The sequence below is a fragment of the Triturus cristatus genome, chromosome 3_2 (assembly GCF_964204655.1).
Source record: "Triturus cristatus chromosome 3_2, aTriCri1.1, whole genome shotgun sequence".
In the NCBI taxonomy this organism is placed as follows: Eukaryota; Metazoa; Chordata; class Amphibia; order Caudata; family Salamandridae; genus Triturus; species Triturus cristatus.
The window spans coordinates 367,990,865-368,011,198 of NC_140584.1; the positions used below are offsets into that span (position 1 = coordinate 367,990,865).

Consider the following 20,334-nt stretch of genomic DNA (forward strand, 5'->3'; position numbering starts at 1 on the left):
AGCGCATGCCGTTGCAACGCATGCTCATTACAACGCGGGCCTTAAAACTCAATGTCTGAACACCTCTCTGCAATGCAGCTCTCTGGCGCATACTGGAGGTACCTGGTGGGCTAGTTGGCCCCCAGGGACCCTCAGGATTGAGGAGGAATTAATTTCCCAACTTAAACCGCGCCACAGGGTGTGTTTGGAGACATGTCACTTCAGGCCATGCCCCCTTCCTTCACCACTGTGCAAACGCACCCTGTGGCGCGTTTTAATTTGGGGGATTAACTCTCTTTTAATACTGAGGGTCCCTGAGGGCCAACTAGCCCTACAGGTATCTCCATTATGCGCCCGGGAGCAGCGTTGCAGACAGGTGTTCTGAGGCCACGCCCCTTTTTTACACCTCTCTGCAACTCTGTGGCGCTTACTGGAGGTACCTAGTGGGCTAGTTTGACTCTACGGACCCTTAGGATTCAAGGGGTCTTAATCTCTCAACTTAGAACGGCCACAGGGCGTGTTTACATAGTGGTGAAGGGAGAGGACGGGGCCTGAGGTGACGTGTGCAAACACGCCCTGTGACGCGTTTTAAGTTGGAGAAATAATTCCTCTTCAATCCTAAATGACCCTGGGGGCCAACTAGCCCACCAGGTGCTTCCAGTAAGCGCCACTGCGCTGCGTTGCAGATAGGTGGTGCAGGTTGTGCCCCTTTTTACACCTCTCTGCAATGGTGCTTACTGGACGTACCTAGTGGGCTAATTTGCCCCTAGGGACCCTCAGGATTCAAGGGGAGTTAATCTCCCAACTTAAAACGGCCACAGGGCGTGTTTACACAGTGGGGAAGGGAGGGGACGGGGTCTGAGGTGATGTGTGCAAACATGCCCTATGGCGCGTTTGAAGTTGGGGAAATAATTCCCCTTCAATCCTGAGGGCCCATGGGGACCAACTAGTCCACCAGGTGCTTCCAGTAAGCAACACTGTGCTGCATTGCAGAGAGAGGTGGTCTAGGCTGTGCCCATTTTCTCTGCAATGCAGCTCTGTGGTGCGAACTAGAGATACCTGATGGGCTAGTTGTACCCAAGGGACACTCCGGATTCAAGTGTCTTTTAGCATAGCACTGGCTCTAGGACTGGTTAGTCAGAGTCAGTTACCACTAGTACCCATCTGAAAATGTTGAGGGTACAGGATGATTTTGCAACAAAGACTCTTTCTGCTCCTCTGTTTGTTCTTTCTGCACTTCTTCCTTCTTCCTGCACTTTTCTTTGGCTTTGAGGACTTCTGTTGCTTCTTTTTGCATTTCTTTTTCTTCTTTCTGTGTGTTTTTTCTTCTTTCTTCACATGTCCTACCTCTGTAGGCATAGTTAGAAACTAGCATTTAAAAAATCTTTGAAATTCACTTAAAAAACCATAGGTTTCAGGCACGTTATAGTTAGGAATTAGCATTTAAAAAACCTTAGAAATTCACAGAAAAGCCCATGGGTTTCAGGGGTGTTATAGTTAGCTGGACATTTCACTTGTACAAAACCATTGAAATTCCACCGTTATAGTTAGTTCAGCTAACTATAACTCCATTTTTTTGTAAATTTTAGTTTCTATTTTTGAATGTGTGTACCAGAGGTTATATTAGGGTGAGAGGAGGTCTACCACTCTATCACAAGGATGATGTCATCAGTGATGTCATTTGAGATGTCATCAGTGATGTCATGAGTGATGTCACTGACCATGTCATGAGGGATGTAATATGTGACTTCATCAGCAGTGCATTGCGGGCGCGCAAGTTATAGTTAGCTGAACTAACTATAACGGTGGAATTTCAGTGGTTTTGTATGAGTGAAATGTCCAGCTAACTATAACACCCCTCAAACCTATGTTTTTTTCTGTGAATATCAAAGGTTTTTTAAATGCTAATTTCTAACTATGCCTACAGAGATAGGACATGTGAAGAAAGAAGAAAAAACGCACAGAAAAAAAAAAAGAAATGCAGAAAGAAGCAACAGAAGTCCTCAAAGACGAAGAAAAGTGCAGGAAGAAGTATAATGTGCAGAAAGAACAAACAGAAGAGCAGAAAGAAGGCTTGTTGAAAAATCATCCTGTACCCTCAACTTTTTCAGACGGATACTGGTGGTAACTGAGTCTGACTAACCAGTTCTAGAGCCAGTGCTATGTTAAAAGACACTTAGAATACAGTGAAAACACCTACATACACTAGGGAACACTATGCGTTGGGGTCCCCCTGTGATTAGCGTGACCTCCTCTGTAAGCCCCTAGTATATAATAGGTCAGGGGGATTAAAACTACCTCTTAAAATGCGCCACAGGGCGTGTTTGCACACGTCACCTCAGGCCCGTCCCCTCCCTTCCCCACTGTGTGAACACGCCCTGTGGCCGTTTTTAGTTGGGTGATAAAGTCCCCTTGAATCCTGAGGGTCCCTAGGGTCCAACTAGCCCACTAGGTACCTCCAGAAAGCGCCACAGAGCTGCGTTGCAGAGAGGTGTAAAAAGGGGCACGGCCTGCACCACCTCTCTGCAACGCAGTGCAGTGGCGCTTACTGGAAGCACCTGGTGGGCTAGTTGGCCCCCAGCGTCCCTCAGGATTGAAAGGGAATTATTTCCCCAATTTAAGACGCACCACAGGGCGTGTATGCACACGTCACCTCATGCCCCGTCCCCTCCCTTCACCACTGTGTAAACGCGCCGTGTGGCCGTTCTAAGTTGAGAGATAAAGACCCCTTGAATCCTAAGGGTCCCTAGGGTCAAACTAGCCCACTAGAGAGGTGTAAAAAGGGGTGTGGCCCTCAGGGACCCTCAGAATTGGAGGGGAATTAATTCCCCAACTTACAACTCGCCAGGGGGTGCGTTTGCAGAGTGCTGCAAGGAGGGGGCGTGGCCTCCGGCGCAATGCCGGTCTTTTATTTATTTATTTTAAAAAGGGGGGCTGTGTGGCCCCCCTTCTTTTTCTAATTTATTGACCCTGGGGACCCCATCCCCCAGGGCCTGCCCCCTAATTTTTTTTTGTGGAAAATTTGGAAGGGGGCCGTGAGGCCCCGCTCCCGAGGCCTTGATCAGCCCCGGGGACCCCATCCCCCGGGGACGGCCTTTGTTTTTTATTATTTCTTTTTATATATATTTATAGAAACACCTAGAACATACTGGACAAACCGTATGTACCCATCACCATGACGATTTGCGTGATATTCATTAAAAGGCGACTATGCATACAATGAATCCACGTGGAATGTATTTACACCGCTAGTGAAGCTCTGACGTGTCTGACGCTCTACCGTGCCTAATCCCGGCACCCCCGCCGGTGGATACTCTCCAAGTAGACACCGTTGTCGTTTATTTATACAAACATGGGTAGCTATTGACGGGCACATTTAATACACACGCACACTAAGCCATTCAAAGGGGATTCGACAAAAATTAGACCAAAACTATGCAAGAAACCCCCCTCACGGTTAATAAAACACACATCCACCGCCGGATGTGTAATACTTTTTATTTTACTCTCTGGAAAGGAGACAAACCTCACTTGAGTGCATATGCAACGTTACACTCCCCAGCACATATTTTATATTACAACTTTAGAGACTAGTTAGGTTACACAACACTGCCCTGTGCATATTACACTCTGAGGTGCATATCGCATAGCACAAGCTAGTGCTTGTGCTATCTCGCGCTCTCCAATGAATCTGTCATTGCACACAATGTATTGCATATTATATTTCACGCCCCGGTTCATCTTATATCACACTTTTTGGTGCATAGTTTATACCATACACTATATCTAGTTTTCATTTTCAATCGTGCTCTCAGGACTATATTCTATATAACACTGCGTTCACCTACCCTTTTCATGGGCATTCCATTTTACGATGGGGGGTGGAGGGTCAGGGGGTGTTTCTGCCAAGTGGGCCCGGAGTCACAGTCACAAAAGTCCTCTTCTTCCTGAATAAAAGTGAGATTATGCTGCATACTTGTTCATATTTTTTAGTAGTTCGCACAGACACACATTTTAAAAACAGTAAAGTTCCTAATACCCGCCTTCTCTGAACAGTTAGCTTGCTGCCCCATCCACCTCCTCCCTATCCTCTGTTGTCTGAATCCATGGACTAGCCTCCTCCCTCCTGCCATGCATGGTCTGATGTGCTGCCACTGTGCTCCATTTAGCATGATGTACCAGTCCACTCCTCCTGCCCTCCATTGCCCAATTCTATGCCCCATCATTGACCTCCTGCTTAGCCTCTGTGCTTAGCTTGCTTCCCCTATTCTCCTTCCCCCTGCCCTCCGATGTCTTTGTGCATGCCCCTGCTCCATCCTTTCTGCCCACCATGTTCCATAGACCTGCCACTCCTATCTACTCTGAGTGTTCTGTTGAGCTGCCACTCCCCTCCCACCTGCCTAGCATTGTCAGATGACTGTAACTTGTCCCTGCCACCTCCACCCTGCCTGTCCACATTCCATGCCCCCATCCCCTTCCTCCTGTCCTCCATGGTCCATTTTACTGTCACACCCTTCTGCCCTCCCTGGTCTGTTGTGCTGCAACTGCTCCTCCTGCCTGCCCCGCGTGGTCTGTTGTGAGGCCCCTTCCCCTGAACTCTCTTGTCTGTACCCCTCCCTTCTATCCTCCATGGTCCTCTGTGCATGCCCCTGCACCCTCCTTCTTGCTCATCATAGCCATTGTGCTGCCACTAACCCTCCCGCTTCCCATGCATGGTCTTCTGTGCTGCCACGGCCCCTCCCACCTTCCCTGTGTGGTCAGCTAGCTGCCGCTGACCCCCTCCCACCTTCCCTCCATGGTCTGTGTGTATGCCATCATAGTCTTACTGTTGCTCTCCATGGTGTCTTGCTTCTAGTGCCCATCCTGCCTGACCACCATGGTCATCTTGCTGCTCCTGCCCTGCCACCTTGCCCCCAGCCCTCTGTTTTCATGTGCAGACCCCTATTCCCTCCCTCCTGGCTTGTCTGTTCCATTGTAATGCCCCTGATCCGTCCCTCCTGCCCTTTATGGTCTGTTATGCTGCAGCTTTCTCTCCTGTCTGTCCATTATGGTCAGCTAGCTACCATTGCCTCTTTCCCCTCTGTTCTCTGTTGTCCATGTGCATGGTCCTGTCCCCTCCCTATTGCTTTCTATGGATTGTTGTGCTGCACTCCCGTCCCGCATGCCCTTTGTGGTGTATTGTGCTGCTGCAAACCCTGATGCCTGCCCTGTAGGGTCAGTTTGGTGCACCTCTCCATGTCCCTCCTGTCCTCTGTTATCCGTGTCCATGTCCCTACCCCAATTCCTCCTGCCTTCCATGATCCAATGTACCATACCTGCGAACATTTTGAACTTGGTAAGAGGGAGATTTTGAAAAAAAACTGGGGTATTGATTTTCCCTTTTGAGTTACATCGAAAAAGAGGAGTTTGTAGATAGGAGACAGATCAAATAAAGACCATTTGAGCTTAAAAACATTGGACGTTTCCTGGCTGAATCGGGTCTGTAGGCATGTATGGTTGTACTACCACTGCCTCTTCCTTCTGCCCATAATGGTCTATTATATTGCCACAGCCTCTCTTGCCAGTCCTGTATAGTTGATGTGTTGCCCCTGCCCCCTTTCCACTGCCCTCCATAGTCTGTTGTGCTGCCACTACCCTTCCTGCCTGCCCAGTGTGGACAGATTGTTGTCTCTGCACCCTCCTACCTGCCTTCAATTTTCAGAGTCTGTGCCCCTGGCCTCTCAACAGTATCCTAATGAACAACTAGATTGCTAACATTCTATATTTATTACAAAAGTGTGTAACGCCTGACGTCATCTTGATGTAATTAAAACTGTAATACCTAGAGCATTTCCTTTAGAAATTACTTATATGAGAGGGTCTTATTTGCATCAAAATTATGGTTAGTGCTCTAAAAAACTAAAATGAGGACATATTTTCTGAGTTTTCAAATAGCGACAAAGCACTTTTAAATTATTTGTTATGTTTATGTTTTTTTCTCCAGTTGACCACTTGATTAAATGTTGCACTTAGGGGAGAGGATGTGGTGTTACTTCCAGAGCTGCAGACTTTGCAACTGGGGAACCAGATTGGAGATTCTGCTTCAGCTCAACATTCTGTGATTCTGGTCAAATCACTTAATATCCCCATGTCTACAACCAAAAAGTGCATGTTTCAGTTTGCATGTCAGAAGTTTTTAATGAAATAGAAGAGAATTTGAGAAGTCACTCAAAATGTGCCCTAATTTTTCTTTCTTCAGCACTAATCATAATTTCTATGGCAAAATGAACCCCTTCATTGTGTTCCTTTTTAAATTAAATGTTTTAAGTGTAACCAGTTTATTCCAATCAAGATGGCTTCGGGTGTGCCATACTTTTGTCATAAGTAAGACAGTAAGCGTTCTAGTTGTTCTTAAGAACACTCTGGGACATTCTGTCATTGGGCTATACTTGGGCTACATCTGGGTGATATTTGTGCTACACTTGGGCTCTTTTGTCTCTGGTGGCCATCTTGGGAGTCTTATTTGTTATGAAGTTTCCTAATTTCCTCATTTATTGCAGTCTCCTCAATAGGAAATACTTTCAGTTTTTTTACTTTGGTTCCATCAAGAAGGCATTCAGATGTGTCTCAGATGTGTCACACATTTGCCATACATTCTGAATGTTAGCACTCTAGTTGCTCATTAGATCACTGTAGTAAAGCTACTGCTCACCAGGGAAGTCTGCTGCTGGTATTCAAAGTGCATGTTTCAGTCTGCATGTCAGAATGTTTTAATGAAATAGAAGAGGATTTGAGAAGTAAAAATGTGCCCTAATTTTTCTTTCTGCAGCACTAATCATAATTTCTATGGCAAAATGAACCCCCTCATTTTGTTCCTTTGCAAATTAAATGTTTTAAGTGTTACCACACTAATCAAGATGGCTTCAGGTGTGCAATACGTTTGTCATAAGTAGGACTGTTAGCGCTCTAGTTGTTCTTTAGAACACTCTGGGAAGCTGCAGTAGAATACAAAGGAATCAACTGACAGTCTCTGCCATCGTTGGATGTACATGTTTTACTGAGAATGTCAGACTTCATTCTCACATGATTGAGAAAGATAATGTGAATTTACAGAAAATATGCTCTCAGTTTAGCTTATAGATCACCTTCCAAACGTCTGTGGGAAAAGCATGAGAAAATAGTTTTCTCTCAAACATGATTTATGATATCCCAGCAGAAGGCTTTTTCACATGGTAAAATCACCTTAGAACACACCACAATTCCTAAAATGAGTATGGTACCATCAACAAATGATTTATAATGTAAAAAAAGTCTTAAAACCTTCTATTAACTGCAATGCTTTTTAATGAGGTGCTATCATGTATATTGGTCCCAAGATGGCTGCCAACACTTCTTGGATGAAGTGCTGACAGCCAATCAGATCTCACGATGAGATGTGTGGTTAGGCTCTGCCCAGATAAATATGTGATTTTACTCTTGATTTTCTCAGGAACTACTGAACGGATTTACACCATTTAACCAAAAGGCACGACTCTGAACCAAGGGCTACCTTTTTGCCAAATTTGGTGTAATTCCGTTCAGCAGTTCGGGCTGTAGCTGCGATTAAATTTTCCTATGGAAAATTGCATGGGGAAAACACGTTTTGGGACCCCCTTTTTTCTCGGCCCCCGCTTGACGAATCACCCTGAGACTTTAGGATAGGAGCGGACCATAACGCCCCACCAGTTTCGAAAAGTTCGCGAAGATTCGTCAACCGGCGTCAAAGTTATTCCAAATAGAATGTCGCGGATTTCCTATGGATAATAGGTCCTAATTATAACTACCTACTGGCGACCACCAGTAGGTAATATATATATATATTATCGCTTAAATCCCAACAACTTTAGTTATTCCAAATAGAATGTTGCGGATTTCCTAAGGATAATAGGTCCTAACTATAACTACCTACTGGCGACCGCCAGTAGGTAATATATATATATTATCGCTTAAATCCCAACAACTCCTACCCACTTAAACCCGAAAACCCATACCCACCCTAATAATACCCATGCCATCCAAAAAAAACGTATCCACCCTAAACCATAATATTACCCTTCCACCCAAAAACCCATACCCACCCTAAACCCTACAATTACCCTTCCACCCAAAAACCCATAACCAACCTATATGTATAAACACTTAATACTTACATTTGAAACGCATATGCCTTTACCATTCATGCCTTTACAAAGAAATTAATTGTAAAGGCATATGCGATGTAGCAGCACTTGCGTAGTAACGGCTGCGTTGTATCGGCCTTGTTGTAATGGCTGTTTCCCTCTGGAATTATATGTGTTGGTGTTGCGGGGTTATGCAAAGAGATATTTATTGTTTTTGTGGGACACTGCCTTAAAAACTCAAATGGACCCAACTGATTGTCCCTTCTTGGTTACCAAGACCACGTACTTCAAATTTTCAGTTCACTACATCTAGGCTGTGTCTTGGTTGGGTTTGTGTTTAATTTTTGTAATAAATGGTTACTGTATGTATAAAGTGTGTCTAGTTAATGTAGAACTTTATTTTAGCACTCATTGGTAACTTAAATATACTGCACTCTACATGAGCAGGAGAAGGACTGTACTCCTGTATTGACTTGGCTTAATCTGTGTGGGTCATGAGAATAGATATTGACTAACCTTTGATGGCGCCCTTTGTGTTTCCTACTCAGTTCCACTTCAGTGATGTGAAGTTCATGCAGCTTCAGGTTCAGACATTCAAAATCCACAATGATGGGCAGGTGGCATGCCAGTTTGAGTTCATCAATAAGTTGGACGAGCCACGATACTGCAAGCCATGGCTAATTGCCAACCCCAGCAAGGGGTTTCTATTGCAAGGTAATTGCATGTTTCAGAAATGTGCGTCTGATATAAGAAATACTAATATCGAACATTTTTTTACTGATGTGGATTATTAAATACAATTTTTTTTTATCATTAAAGGCCATTGCTACTTACTGGATCATTGAAATGATACATGCCTATTTCCTGCCTTTATATTTAAATAAAAAATGTCCTAGTTAACATGAAGGAATGTTTCAATTCTATTAAAGACCACGGAGGCAAGGATTGTGCTTTTCTTTCTACGCTTTTTCTCCAACAGCCAACAATATTTACAGTAACATTACATTTCCCAACAACCTCTAGAAAAGAATGTAGTTCATATTATCCAATCACAGTCCCTATAGTTAATCCCAAGTCTTCCTCCTCTCTCCCTCTTTCTTCCTGTGACCTCAACCTCACAAAATCCTTTACCTTAATCTTGTTTCTGTTCTGCACCTCTGACACTTAGAATTCCCATTAGGTCGTAATCTAACCCCATATCCAATCAAATACGATAGCTCCAACTAAAATGTTATGACATGTTCCAAGACATCTACGATCTGCATTACATTAGAAAAAAAGTTACACTATAACTAAGTCCTTAACCCCTTCGACGCTCATGACGGAATGGTTCCGTCATGAGCGTCGGTTGGGCTGTGCTCATGACGGAACCGTTCCGTCATGAGCCCGCCCGCGCAACGAACCTTCAGCGTGGCGCGGGAATCCGCGCCGCGCTGAAGGGGTTAAAAATCAGTCGAGTAGGGTTCTCCTATCAGATTATATATCACGTTAGATTTCTGCTGGGTGGGATATTCGTCTCCTTTATAGTCTTTAATGGAATGGAAACTTTCCTTCACATTAGCTAGGACATTTTTTTTATTTCATGTCTTGACCAGAGGAGAAGTTTATGATAGTTTAAAGTTTGATTATTACTGGTTCAGAAATATCCTCCACCAGCTTAATGTAAAAATGTTTAAAGGTTGAATTGGATGACCAAGTCCCTGCCATCATAATGTCCTACGAGTGCTGCCAGGGCGTACTCTTCCACTGAATGTTCCATCATGTCCATAACATTTCCAAAGTGTCTATTCATGAACATGTTGCGGGACGAAATAAAGTCATATTGATCCTTATGAACCAGTGACCTCACCATAGGGAGCATCCTGGTGGCTAAGGTTTTTCGTAGCTTCATTTAACATGGACAACAGACGATAGGTTTGGGCACCTTCACTATAATTGCCTCTAATTGAGCGTGACAATGTTCCTTTCTTTTTCGGCTTCAATTACACTTCCAAAAGTCTGTCAGCCACTTTGTCTAGATACGTCTGACAAAACTTGGTGCAGAATCCACCCTCTCCAGGGGTCTTACTGTTGGGTAGGGCATAAATAGCAGCAATCATGTCTTCTCTTGTGATTTCCCAGTCTAATGTTTCAACCTCATCGTGAGACAGCTCTGGAAGGATGATGCGGGCAAGAATGTTTCAATGTGTTCCAGGACTGACGCTCCTGGGTGCCCGTAAACCCCCTCTAGGTAGTTCGACAAGGTGGCATTTATATTCTCTTGTGTCACTGCAACATTCTCATTCCAATAATTAGTATCAGGGAGGTGGGTAATTATCCAATATTGTGGTATCTTTCATAGATTCACATGCCTGAATCATTCCCAATCGTCGAGATTGGAGTCCCACGGTACCATATTCAAGCAGTATTTAAATAATGTTATAGGCTAGAATGGCCCTGGACCATGTCTAACATAGCCTGTCTATGTCCTTTTTCAAAAACGACTAAATGTTGAATGCAGCCAATCAGCTGCTAGCACCCTCTAGAGCCTTCCCAGTAGAGGCAGTTTACCACAGTTTTTCACTGCACGTCGTGTGCAAAGGGAGTCTCTCTGAGTTCTACTCAGTTTTTTCTTGTACGCTCTAGGTTTTTCTTTCGGGTCTGCAAGACCTGTAGCAAGAAGAGAGTCCATGTTGATGATCCTCACGAGGACTGCATTTATTGTCTCCACCCAGCCCATGAGGTAAAACAGTGCAAAATCTGTTGCACTTTCTCTTTTAAAACTTTAAGAAATCGAGAGGGGAGGCAGCTTTTGTGGCTACAGTCCACTAAGCACTGCAAGTCATCGGAAGAGGACAGTGATGGCTCATCCAGGCTTCACCAGAGAGCAATATCTCAAGAGAAAGATTCTGGAGAGGGCAGGAAACACCTCAAACCCTCCCCAGAAAGCAAGTGCTCAAAACAGGAGAAACATTCTAAGGTCTCCTCTGAGCCCTCGTCTTCTGTTTCCTCTACTCCAGTGAGGAAAGAAAAGAAGCACCATAGAGCCTCCTCATCTGATCCGGGGAAGAGTAGAACTGAAAAATCCCCAACGAGGTCGCCACCGTTGATGACAGTCACTGGCTCGTTGATGACGGCAAGGTACACGGTTATGTCGATGTCTGGTACAACAATGGCCCTCTCTGGCCCATACTGTCGACGGCGGTATCGTTGACACCATAATTGCTGACGTCCGCCCCATCTGTGCAGTCGGCGAGGGTTGCAGTGACTAAGTCGACGAAGATACCGTCGACGTCCACACCGTCAACATCACTACTTTCGCTGACTCCGACACAGTCGATGAAGTCATTGGTGGTTGCGATTCCGTAGATGACACCATTGACGATGACACCGTCGATGGCGACACCGTTGACGACAGGGTTTCCATTGTCCGTGGCCAGGAGTCTGTCGACGCCAAAGTCGATGATTAAGATGTGACAGAGGTGCGTGCGCAGGCAAGATGCCGGATGGACGTGATCCAAACCGGCTCCAGAGACCCACACTGAGCAGAGAGCGCATCCATAGCGCTAGCAGCCAACAAAAGGTTTAAACGGATCCGGAACGATTGAGCAAGGCAACAGTGCCGTCGGAGATGCCGCAATAACGAGATTTGCGGTCGTCTATGCGCCGGATCGAAGGTCGCCGTTCGAAACAAGATGGCGCCTATGAGTGAGTAAAGGAAAATACCACAGCCGGAGAGACCTAGGAGAGGCTGGTTGCAGCGTCTGGAAGGCCGGCGGATTTTCGGAGATCCCCCGGGGGGCATAAAACAGCCTCGGAGGTGAGCCTGGTGGGAGTCCGCTGCCCGGAGATACTGTGCATCGGCAGCAGCAGGAACTCCGAGCGTTACGGAGGGCCCATGGGCCGCGGAAGCTCCCGTTTGTGCATACTGGGGCAGCTGAGAGTGGCGGGGGTGGAGGATCGTTCCCCCAAGTCGCATAGACGGCACCCCCCCACACAAATAGACTTGCTGACACCAGCGCATATCTCACAGGCATCCTGGGGAGCATACCTGACCTTAACATTGAGGCCATATGAAGGCGAACTAACGGCAGTGGAGGCACAAAGTGGTTGAATGGGTACCTTGTCGAAGTGTCTGGAACAAGAGGGAGTCAGGCGGCAACTCTACCCTCTCAGCATGCAAGCATTGGCAATGGTGCATTAATTCACAAGAGAACACATTTGCCTGACTCCAAAATGGCGGCCGGGAATCACTACTGAGTTATAGTGGAAGGCCAGATCCCCAGTTAAGAAACACTGCATCCTACTGAAGATGAGGGTGAAATCATACTGACCGACTGCTGTTCCCCATATGTACGCGGTCCTTGCGCTGGGTAATCACACTGACCGTGTGTAGTTTGCCTTTTTTGACGGCTGACGCAGACTGCAGTCGATACAAGACCCTCCCGCCCGAACCCTAACACAGGAGACGGTCAGGGTTACGAAATCACCCCGCGCACTGTAGCTATTCCTTGGGGGGCAATGATCTACGCTGGCAGAGAGAGCTCTCCGAGGTGTCCATATGCCACCAACATTCGACAAAAGGCAGGAACAGGATGCCAGTGGACAGACAGGCACATTGGCGCCTCATTTTTGAAAAAGCCCGGACGCAGGGTCCTTCCCTCAGAGATCCCGAAATCGACATGGCTGCCTCAGCAGAATGGCGGAGATGGAGGCTGGAACCGGCACCACACGGGAAAGGAGTGGCTCTACAAAAGTCCAGTGAGTGCGGCGTGCTGGGTAGGTGACCTTATCCGAGTGAAGGAACTCGGGGTCCATGGGCAACTCGTAGGTAGCTCATCACTGAAACTGGCAAGCAACAGTGTGAGGGGGGATTAGCGCAAAAAGAAAGAGCGCTACAGGAGGCATGGAGAGCGATACCGGCTGCGCCAGATGGGACAGTAGTGCCCCGCCTGACCGCAACATTCTTCTGATTCTTCTTCAGCCTTGTGCATAAACCTCTTGCGGACTTCTGAGTGATTTTGGTTGGCCCTACAAACTTAGCAGTATTTCTGATCTCTCTAAGCCTGTATTATCCATACCACCAAGCCTAACCTCCCCAGGCGGAAACCTTAATTGTCTGTATGTACTGTGGTGCCCGAGCAACCTTGGCCGATACCTGATGGAGCTGTCCTATGCCGATATAGAGGAGGTTGGCTCTGGTTCACCCCTCTGCCGTCACCTACCCAGCCAGACTTCAGACATTGTTTTCCTCGTCTACCCGTTGTGTCTCTTTTTCCATCCCCTGTCTCCTCCGTCCGTGATTCTTTGTCTGCCTCCCCTTTTCCAGCCTGACATTTCTGTGTCCACTGAAGTACTTTATGTTATGCTATGCTTTAATAATCTCATGTAACTATGTTATACTGTTTTCCCTTTCTATGTTATGCGACGCTACTGAAACTGATGTAACTATGTAACAATGTTCTGAAACAATGTCCTACCTCATGTAAAGCGCTCTGATACCTCCGGGTCTAGCCAGCATTATATAAAACTTTTCAAATAAATAAAATTAAGGTGACGAAGAAATATATTCATGCTGGGATGTCAGCTTACAGTGAAATCTCCCCTTTCCCTTCTTCGCACCTTTTGGATCTACAGGAGTCCGACGAAGAGGATGAGGAAAATGATGGCATATATGGAGTGGCGCATAGTCCATCGGAGTTGCACGTTAAGTGCCAGGAAGATGACAAGGACTATGCCAGCAATACTACCAGCTATATCTAGCACCGCCACATCATTATCAACACTGCGAATATCACAAACCTCGCCCTAGAGAGATGACTCACTTGCCGCCATCTTTGATTCTAGACTATCAAGCTATGCTGGCAGACTGCAAACAAAGATTTCCATCTCAAGATGTTCACAAAGAGCCACTGGTGCAACCACAAGCCCTTGAGAAATCGAGTTCGCCAGGAACACCTACAGTGCCACGACCTTGTACGCAAGAGCCGGATCCGGTCGACCCTTCCTCTTTGGATGAGGAGAGAGAAGAAGGTGAAATTCCAGAACCAATGCATGCAGACCCTTGGGAGGACTACATCATTCCCACTCACTCCCCTCCATCACACCATCCAGCGGATTCCCTGCCAAACGACATAGGGGGTTTCCACAACTTAATGGAGGGGGCTTCTAATAGATTCCATCTCCCCATCGATATTACACATACATACTGCTTCCTGTATGATTTTAAAGAGGAAGCCAGAAAGTCAATTTGCTTAATTCCAATAATAGACTACATCTGGCAAGAGGGGATAAAAATAATGATGACCCCAGCCACAATACCACCAGTGCTCTCTCGCATAGAGAAAAAGTACAGAGCCCCAGAAAATTTGCCCTCCTGTCTGGCATGCCACCCTAGGCCGGATTCTGTTATTTCGCAGGCGGCACAAAGGAGATCTAAGAACCAAGCCACCCTGATCTCAACTCCTCCAGACAAAGAAGGGTGTAAGTTGGAGATCATGGGTACCGTTTCTCCGCCATGGCTGCAACTACCATCAAGACGGCCAACGCTTTGGCTAACATCGGTCGCTACGATAGACAAATGTGGTCCGTTATGGCCTCTTTATCAGACCTCATTCCTGAGGACAGGAAGAAGGAAGTCAGAAAGATCCTCTTAGAAGGAGAGTGGGCGGCCTCTGAGAAAATAGACTGCGCTATGGACATAGCCAACACAGGGTTCCGCCAACTGGCAAGTGCAGCAGTCTTTTTTTTTTTTTTTTTTTGTGTGGTTTATTTATTGATTTTCACAATGCATACAGTACAAATCGAAATCAAGAACAAAAAAACAAATAACAACAAATTAAGAAACAGTGGTGTGTAGGGGACCCCTCTTGTAATCAGAGCATGTTGCAGAACATTTTTCCCAAAAACTTAATCAACAAAATAGTACACAGTGGGCTCAGCGATGCACCATACAACGGACACAGACGACCTCCGCTGTCCAATAAACAATCACGTAAAACTATTCAAATTCTGACAGTACTAGACACTTGACTACCACAATGTCCACATGTAGTGCAAACATGTTACCCCTTTCCAGCACGTCATAAGGGACTACGTCCTAGTGCCTGTACACAATAAATCACCCAGGGCCGACAGTGACTCCAACTTCCGTGTCAGCCACCGTATTAGTAGATCTGGCACGAGCCCAGTCAATAAACGGTTCCCAAATATCTCTGGGTCTGGAGGTAGATGGCATTAATTCCCAAAATACAGCTAGCTGAGTTTGTCCGTATGTGACCCCCCGAACCCAGTCCTCGACCGTGGGTTTCCTCTTCCTACCCCAACATATAGCTATCTGTCGTTTGGCAAACAGCAATAACAGCGTATGGAGTTTGCGTTTTCTAACATGTGTGTCTTTAACATATCCCAACAGTCCGAGCAATGGTGATGGGCCCAGTGCCAGCCCCAAGATTTGATTGATGACTTCAAAAATTTGCGACCAATATTCAATAACAGCCAGGCAAGCCCACGCCATATGGAGGAAGGAGGTCTCAGGGGCTCCGCATCGCCAGCAACAGTCGTTGTCTCCAAGTCCCATTTTAAATAAACTAATCGGCATTTCTATAGTAGCGATGAATAAATTTGAAGTGGATTAGCCGAAGTTTATAGTTAGGTGACAGTTCCTTCATCTGGGCACAGCAGTATGCCCATTGGTCATCAGACAAAGGGGGAGCCAACTCCGTATTCCATTTAATGCAAGCATCGGAAACAATCACAGGTGCGTCTTTCTGCATATGATTATACAGTCTGGTGATAAGCTTGCGTGGTGATGGCGTGACCAGCAAATTCTCTAGGGCAGTCAGTGGGACGGGCTGAGATGGGAAATCAGCATGTAACTCCCGACATGCCGCACGTATTTTATGATATAAAAACATCTCTCCAAAAGATACCTCCTGACCCTCCAACGCACTCGGGGGATCCCTGAATACTCCGCCTGGGTATAGACTTGCAAAGGTGTGAAGCGACATAGTTTGCGCCACTTTGGCAGTGATTTCATCCCTGACATTGGGAAGCATGGGATTCTGCGCTAGGGGGATGGAAGGTGCGTATAAACACTGCGCTCCTGCTCTTCTACGTAGTCCATCCCAGGCCCATCTGAGAGTCTCAGTAGTATCTATGCAGTCAGTGGGTAGCTTACATTTTTGATACACTGCCACCTTAAGTGGAACAGGCGCAGCCGCGTCTTTCTCAACAGCCACATGAGGCTGAAATGGCGTCTGGTGGACCCAGTACTGCAAGAACTGCGCCTGTGCACAAAGCGCATATAGCTTCATGTCTGGGGCACCCAGCCCTCCCTGCCCGGTAGGTAAAGATAACAGCTCCCAGGACACTCTAGCTTGGCCTCCAGACCATACCAAGGAGATTAGCAAAGAGCGCAGTGTCTTGAAAAAGGATTGAGTAAGTATAAGTGGGAGATTAACGAATAAATACAAAAATTTTGGGAGGACAATCATTTTAGTCAATGCAATTTTCCCCACCAAGGAAAGTGGAAGCTTAGCCCATAGGTGCACCTTGACCTCCAGCCAGGCGATGGCTTTGCCATAATTTAACTTCCACAAGTCTTGTAAATCCCTGCTTATCCAAACTCCTAAGTACTTCACAGCTTCATTTTCCCATTGCAACGGGAACTTTGAGTTAACTGCCTTAGTATTGTCAGTGAGTGGAAATATCACCGATTTAGACCAGTTAATGTTTACTCCCGAGAGGCCCCCGAATTTGATGAGCTCCCTTAGCACTACGTCCAGATTGTACTCAGGTCACAGAATATACAGCGTGATATCATCGGCATACAGCGAAATCAAAAGGCTCCGAGCTCCAAAGCCTATGCCTTTGTCGGTATGGTGTTGCCTGATGCGGGCTGCCAAAGGCTCCATCGCAATGGCAAATAGTAAAGGGGACAGCGGGCATCCCTGCATAGTGCCTCGCGTTATATGGAACGGGGCTGAGAGCAGGCTGTTCACTCTTACCCTAGCCAACGGCTCAGTGTATAGTAATTGTATCCATTTAATGAACAGAGGACTAATGCCCATTCGTGCCAGAATTCGGAAAAGATACGGCCATTCAAGCGAATCGAAGGCTTTTGTAGCATCCAGGAACACAGCTGCCGCCTGAACATCAGGGTGCAGATAATGCAAGACTGAGAAAACCGTCCATAGGTTGTGGGACGTAGATCTGCCAGGTATGAAACCCGATTGATCCGGTAGCGCTAGCATCGGAAGTAAAGGCTGCAGCCTATTCGCTATCAGTTTCGCCAAAATTTTGACATCTACATTAATAAGAGACAGTGGTCTATATGAGTCTAAGTCGGTTTCTGGCTTGCCCGGCTTTAGTAAGGTGATAATGATAGCTTCACGCATTGTCTGAGGCAGAATGCCCGTTTCATGCGCTTCCCCAAACACCGCAAGGAGTTTGGGCGCCAGTTCTTCAATGTATGTTTTGTAAAATGCTGTCGTCAGACCAGCTGACCCGGGGGCCTTATCCAAAGGCAGGCTCTTAATAACATCTTTGACATCGTCCACAGTGAATGGCAGGTGCATATATTCTCTGTGTCTATCATTAAACCACACCAGCGCCACTGAATCCAGAAATTCCTGCATACCCTCCGGACATGCAGTTTGTGTGGCTGTGTAAAGATTTGTATAAAATAATGAGAACTCATGTAAAATCTCTGATGAGCCCCTGACTACATCACCCTGTGGACTCCTAATTTCTGGGACAATGGCCGCGGCACGGGGGGCACGAAGCATACCAGCCAGCGTTCTCCCCGGTCTATCCCCTTCCCCGTATCTCCGGGCTTCCGCGTATTTCCCTAGAAACTTTACCTCCCTCTGTGCTTCCTCTTCATATTCCAGCAGCTTGACCTTCAACTCTGCCAAAAGAGCGACTTCCCCATTAGCTTGTATACGCGCCTCCAAATCTTTAATTTGTTCTAATGGCCTTGAGGACGCCCGCCTGTCTAGAGATACACTGACCCCTAATGACCACCTTGAACGCTTCCCATAGTGCGGCCTCCGTATCTACGGACCCCGTGTTAAGTGTGAAGTAGTCCACAATGTCAGTGCGTATTTCTTCTTTGAATCAACCACCCACATCAACCCCCCAATACAGTTGAAGCAATCCCCCCCCCCCCCAAAACATACGCAAAACAAAGCATATCAGGGAAACTTCCCATGGGGACATATGAGTACCGGCTAACTTCCCTACCGTAGCAGGGTGGCCGAGATACTGCAAGAGATCAAACCTGCACTGCATCAATCCAAACAAAGCATGTGGTCTTAAGGCGACATTTACTAGCACCATCTCACAACATGTGGTTACGATCATCCAACCCACTTAGACTATCTCACCCCGCCAAGTTATAAAGGCACAAGGTGTGGGCGCGGCTGGTATCTCACATCTAAAGCGGTATGAACCATTACCAATTCTTAGAACAATAGGAAATTCAATGCACATTGTGTGTATCATAAAGCAACGGAGCAACAGACATCTGGGGTCTTAATATACAGAAGGACAGTTTGCGGAATTGAGAACAGTTGTGCATGGAAAAAAGGAAACACATGTATCAGAAAAAATACAAATGTCTATTAGTTAGTCATTATCACTTAGCTGCCGTTCCTCTGCCGCAGCTGGACCCGGACATTTCTTGTTCAGCTTGCCACCCACATGTTTGGCAAATTTCAAGGCCGATTTGGCGTCAGTGAAGAAATGAGCGGAGCCGTCATGGGAGACTTTGAGTTTGGCACGGTAAAGCAGAGAGTACGGTATCTGTGCCTGCAGTAGGATCCTCTTTGCCGGTAAGAATTCTCGTCTAGCAGCCTGCAGCGCCGGGGTGAAGTCCGGGTAGAAGGCGACCTGGTTGCCCTGGTGAGTGATTGTGCCCATCGCACGAGCCTGCCTCAGCACCACATCCCTATCCTGATAGTTCAATATTCTCGCTAATATTGGCCGCAGAGGAGCCCCCACCGATGGCCGCGCTCCCAGAGTACGGTGGGCCCTCTCCACCGCAAAGACCAGCGACAGATGCGCTGCGAACAGTTCCCGAAGCAGATCCGTCACATAGACTTCCATTTTCGTGATCGCCGTCGTCTCCGGCACTCCCGTGATGCGTAGGTTGTTGCGACGCGATCTGGCCTCCAAATCCTCATTCCTGGCGCGGATTACGTGGAGGAGTTTGTCCATCTGAGACACTTGTTCTTTGGTCTCCACCTGAAATTCGTGTAGGTCGGTATGTCTATTTTCTAATACATCTAGCCTGTGTTCATGCGATCCGATCTGTTCTTTCACCGACTTCATCTGCGATGTTAAGGTATCTAACTTGGCATCAATAGTGCGCAGACTCGAGCGCATCTCCAACATGAGTGCGCGCATATCCTCACCCTGGTCTTCACGGTGTCCATCAGCGGACCCCCCTGCAGTGGTCTCCGAGTCCGACTCTTGCTGTCTCGCGGACCGACGTTGATCAAAAGTGAGCTTGGTCGGCTTGGTGTCGTGCTTGCCCATGGTGAAACGGTCCAGGTAGCCCCACCTCGTACTGCAGGTGCTTAGCAGCTCGGCAGATAGCACCTCTTCGCAGGCGTCGCAATCCACCCGCCACGAGAGTGAGACTCCAATGACCCAGGGCGACCAGGGAATAATAGGGCCCACCAATGGGTGCCGCAACTATCTGCCAAGACTCCTGTGCCAGGGCTCAGTCAGGGTCCCACCGCAGTCACGCACAGCAGCCAAACCCCTCCACGTCAATGAACCCAGCACCACTGCCCCGATGTGCACCACTTCCGGATCCCAAGTATAATGGCAGGGGCTATGTTGGCTCATGGGCTCGCCAGCTATCTTGCGTCAACCTTAGATGCTTCGGAGTTCCGGCATTTCAGCCCACCTATCGCCATGGAGCCCAAAACGGCCACAAGGGACAACTCGGCAAAGTCACCGTGGCTTAGAATCATCAACACCCACGGCACGGCGTCTGCAGAGCTCCAACGGACCGTCTCCACCCTCACAACCACCTCCCACTTGCGTCTGCCTCTCCTGCCGCGTTACAATAGTCGGGGCACTTCTCCATCAAATTGAGCGTATGTGCACAGCACACTGACAATGGCGCCCTAAGTGTATTCTAGCATCAAAAGTTTTTTCAGATGACAAACTCAGGCAGTGTTCGTTAGTGCAGGCCTTCAAATAGCTGCTCCTCCCCTCTCAGCAC

General features: G+C 47.1%; 1 protein-coding gene across 4 annotated transcripts in view; it reads left to right on the plus strand.

Annotated features, from left to right (window-relative positions):
* Positions 1-20,334, plus strand: part of INPP5B (inositol polyphosphate-5-phosphatase B) — a 957,269-nt gene that overhangs the window by 727,327 nt on the left and 209,608 nt on the right. For all 4 annotated transcript variants that reach the window (XM_085647875.1, XM_085647876.1, XM_085647878.1 and 1 more), the window contains one exon: positions 8,666-8,831. In XM_085647875.1, coding sequence (XP_085504001.1) covers positions 8,666-8,831 — 166 coding nt within the window. The remainder of the gene's footprint in view (positions 1-8,665; positions 8,832-20,334) is intronic.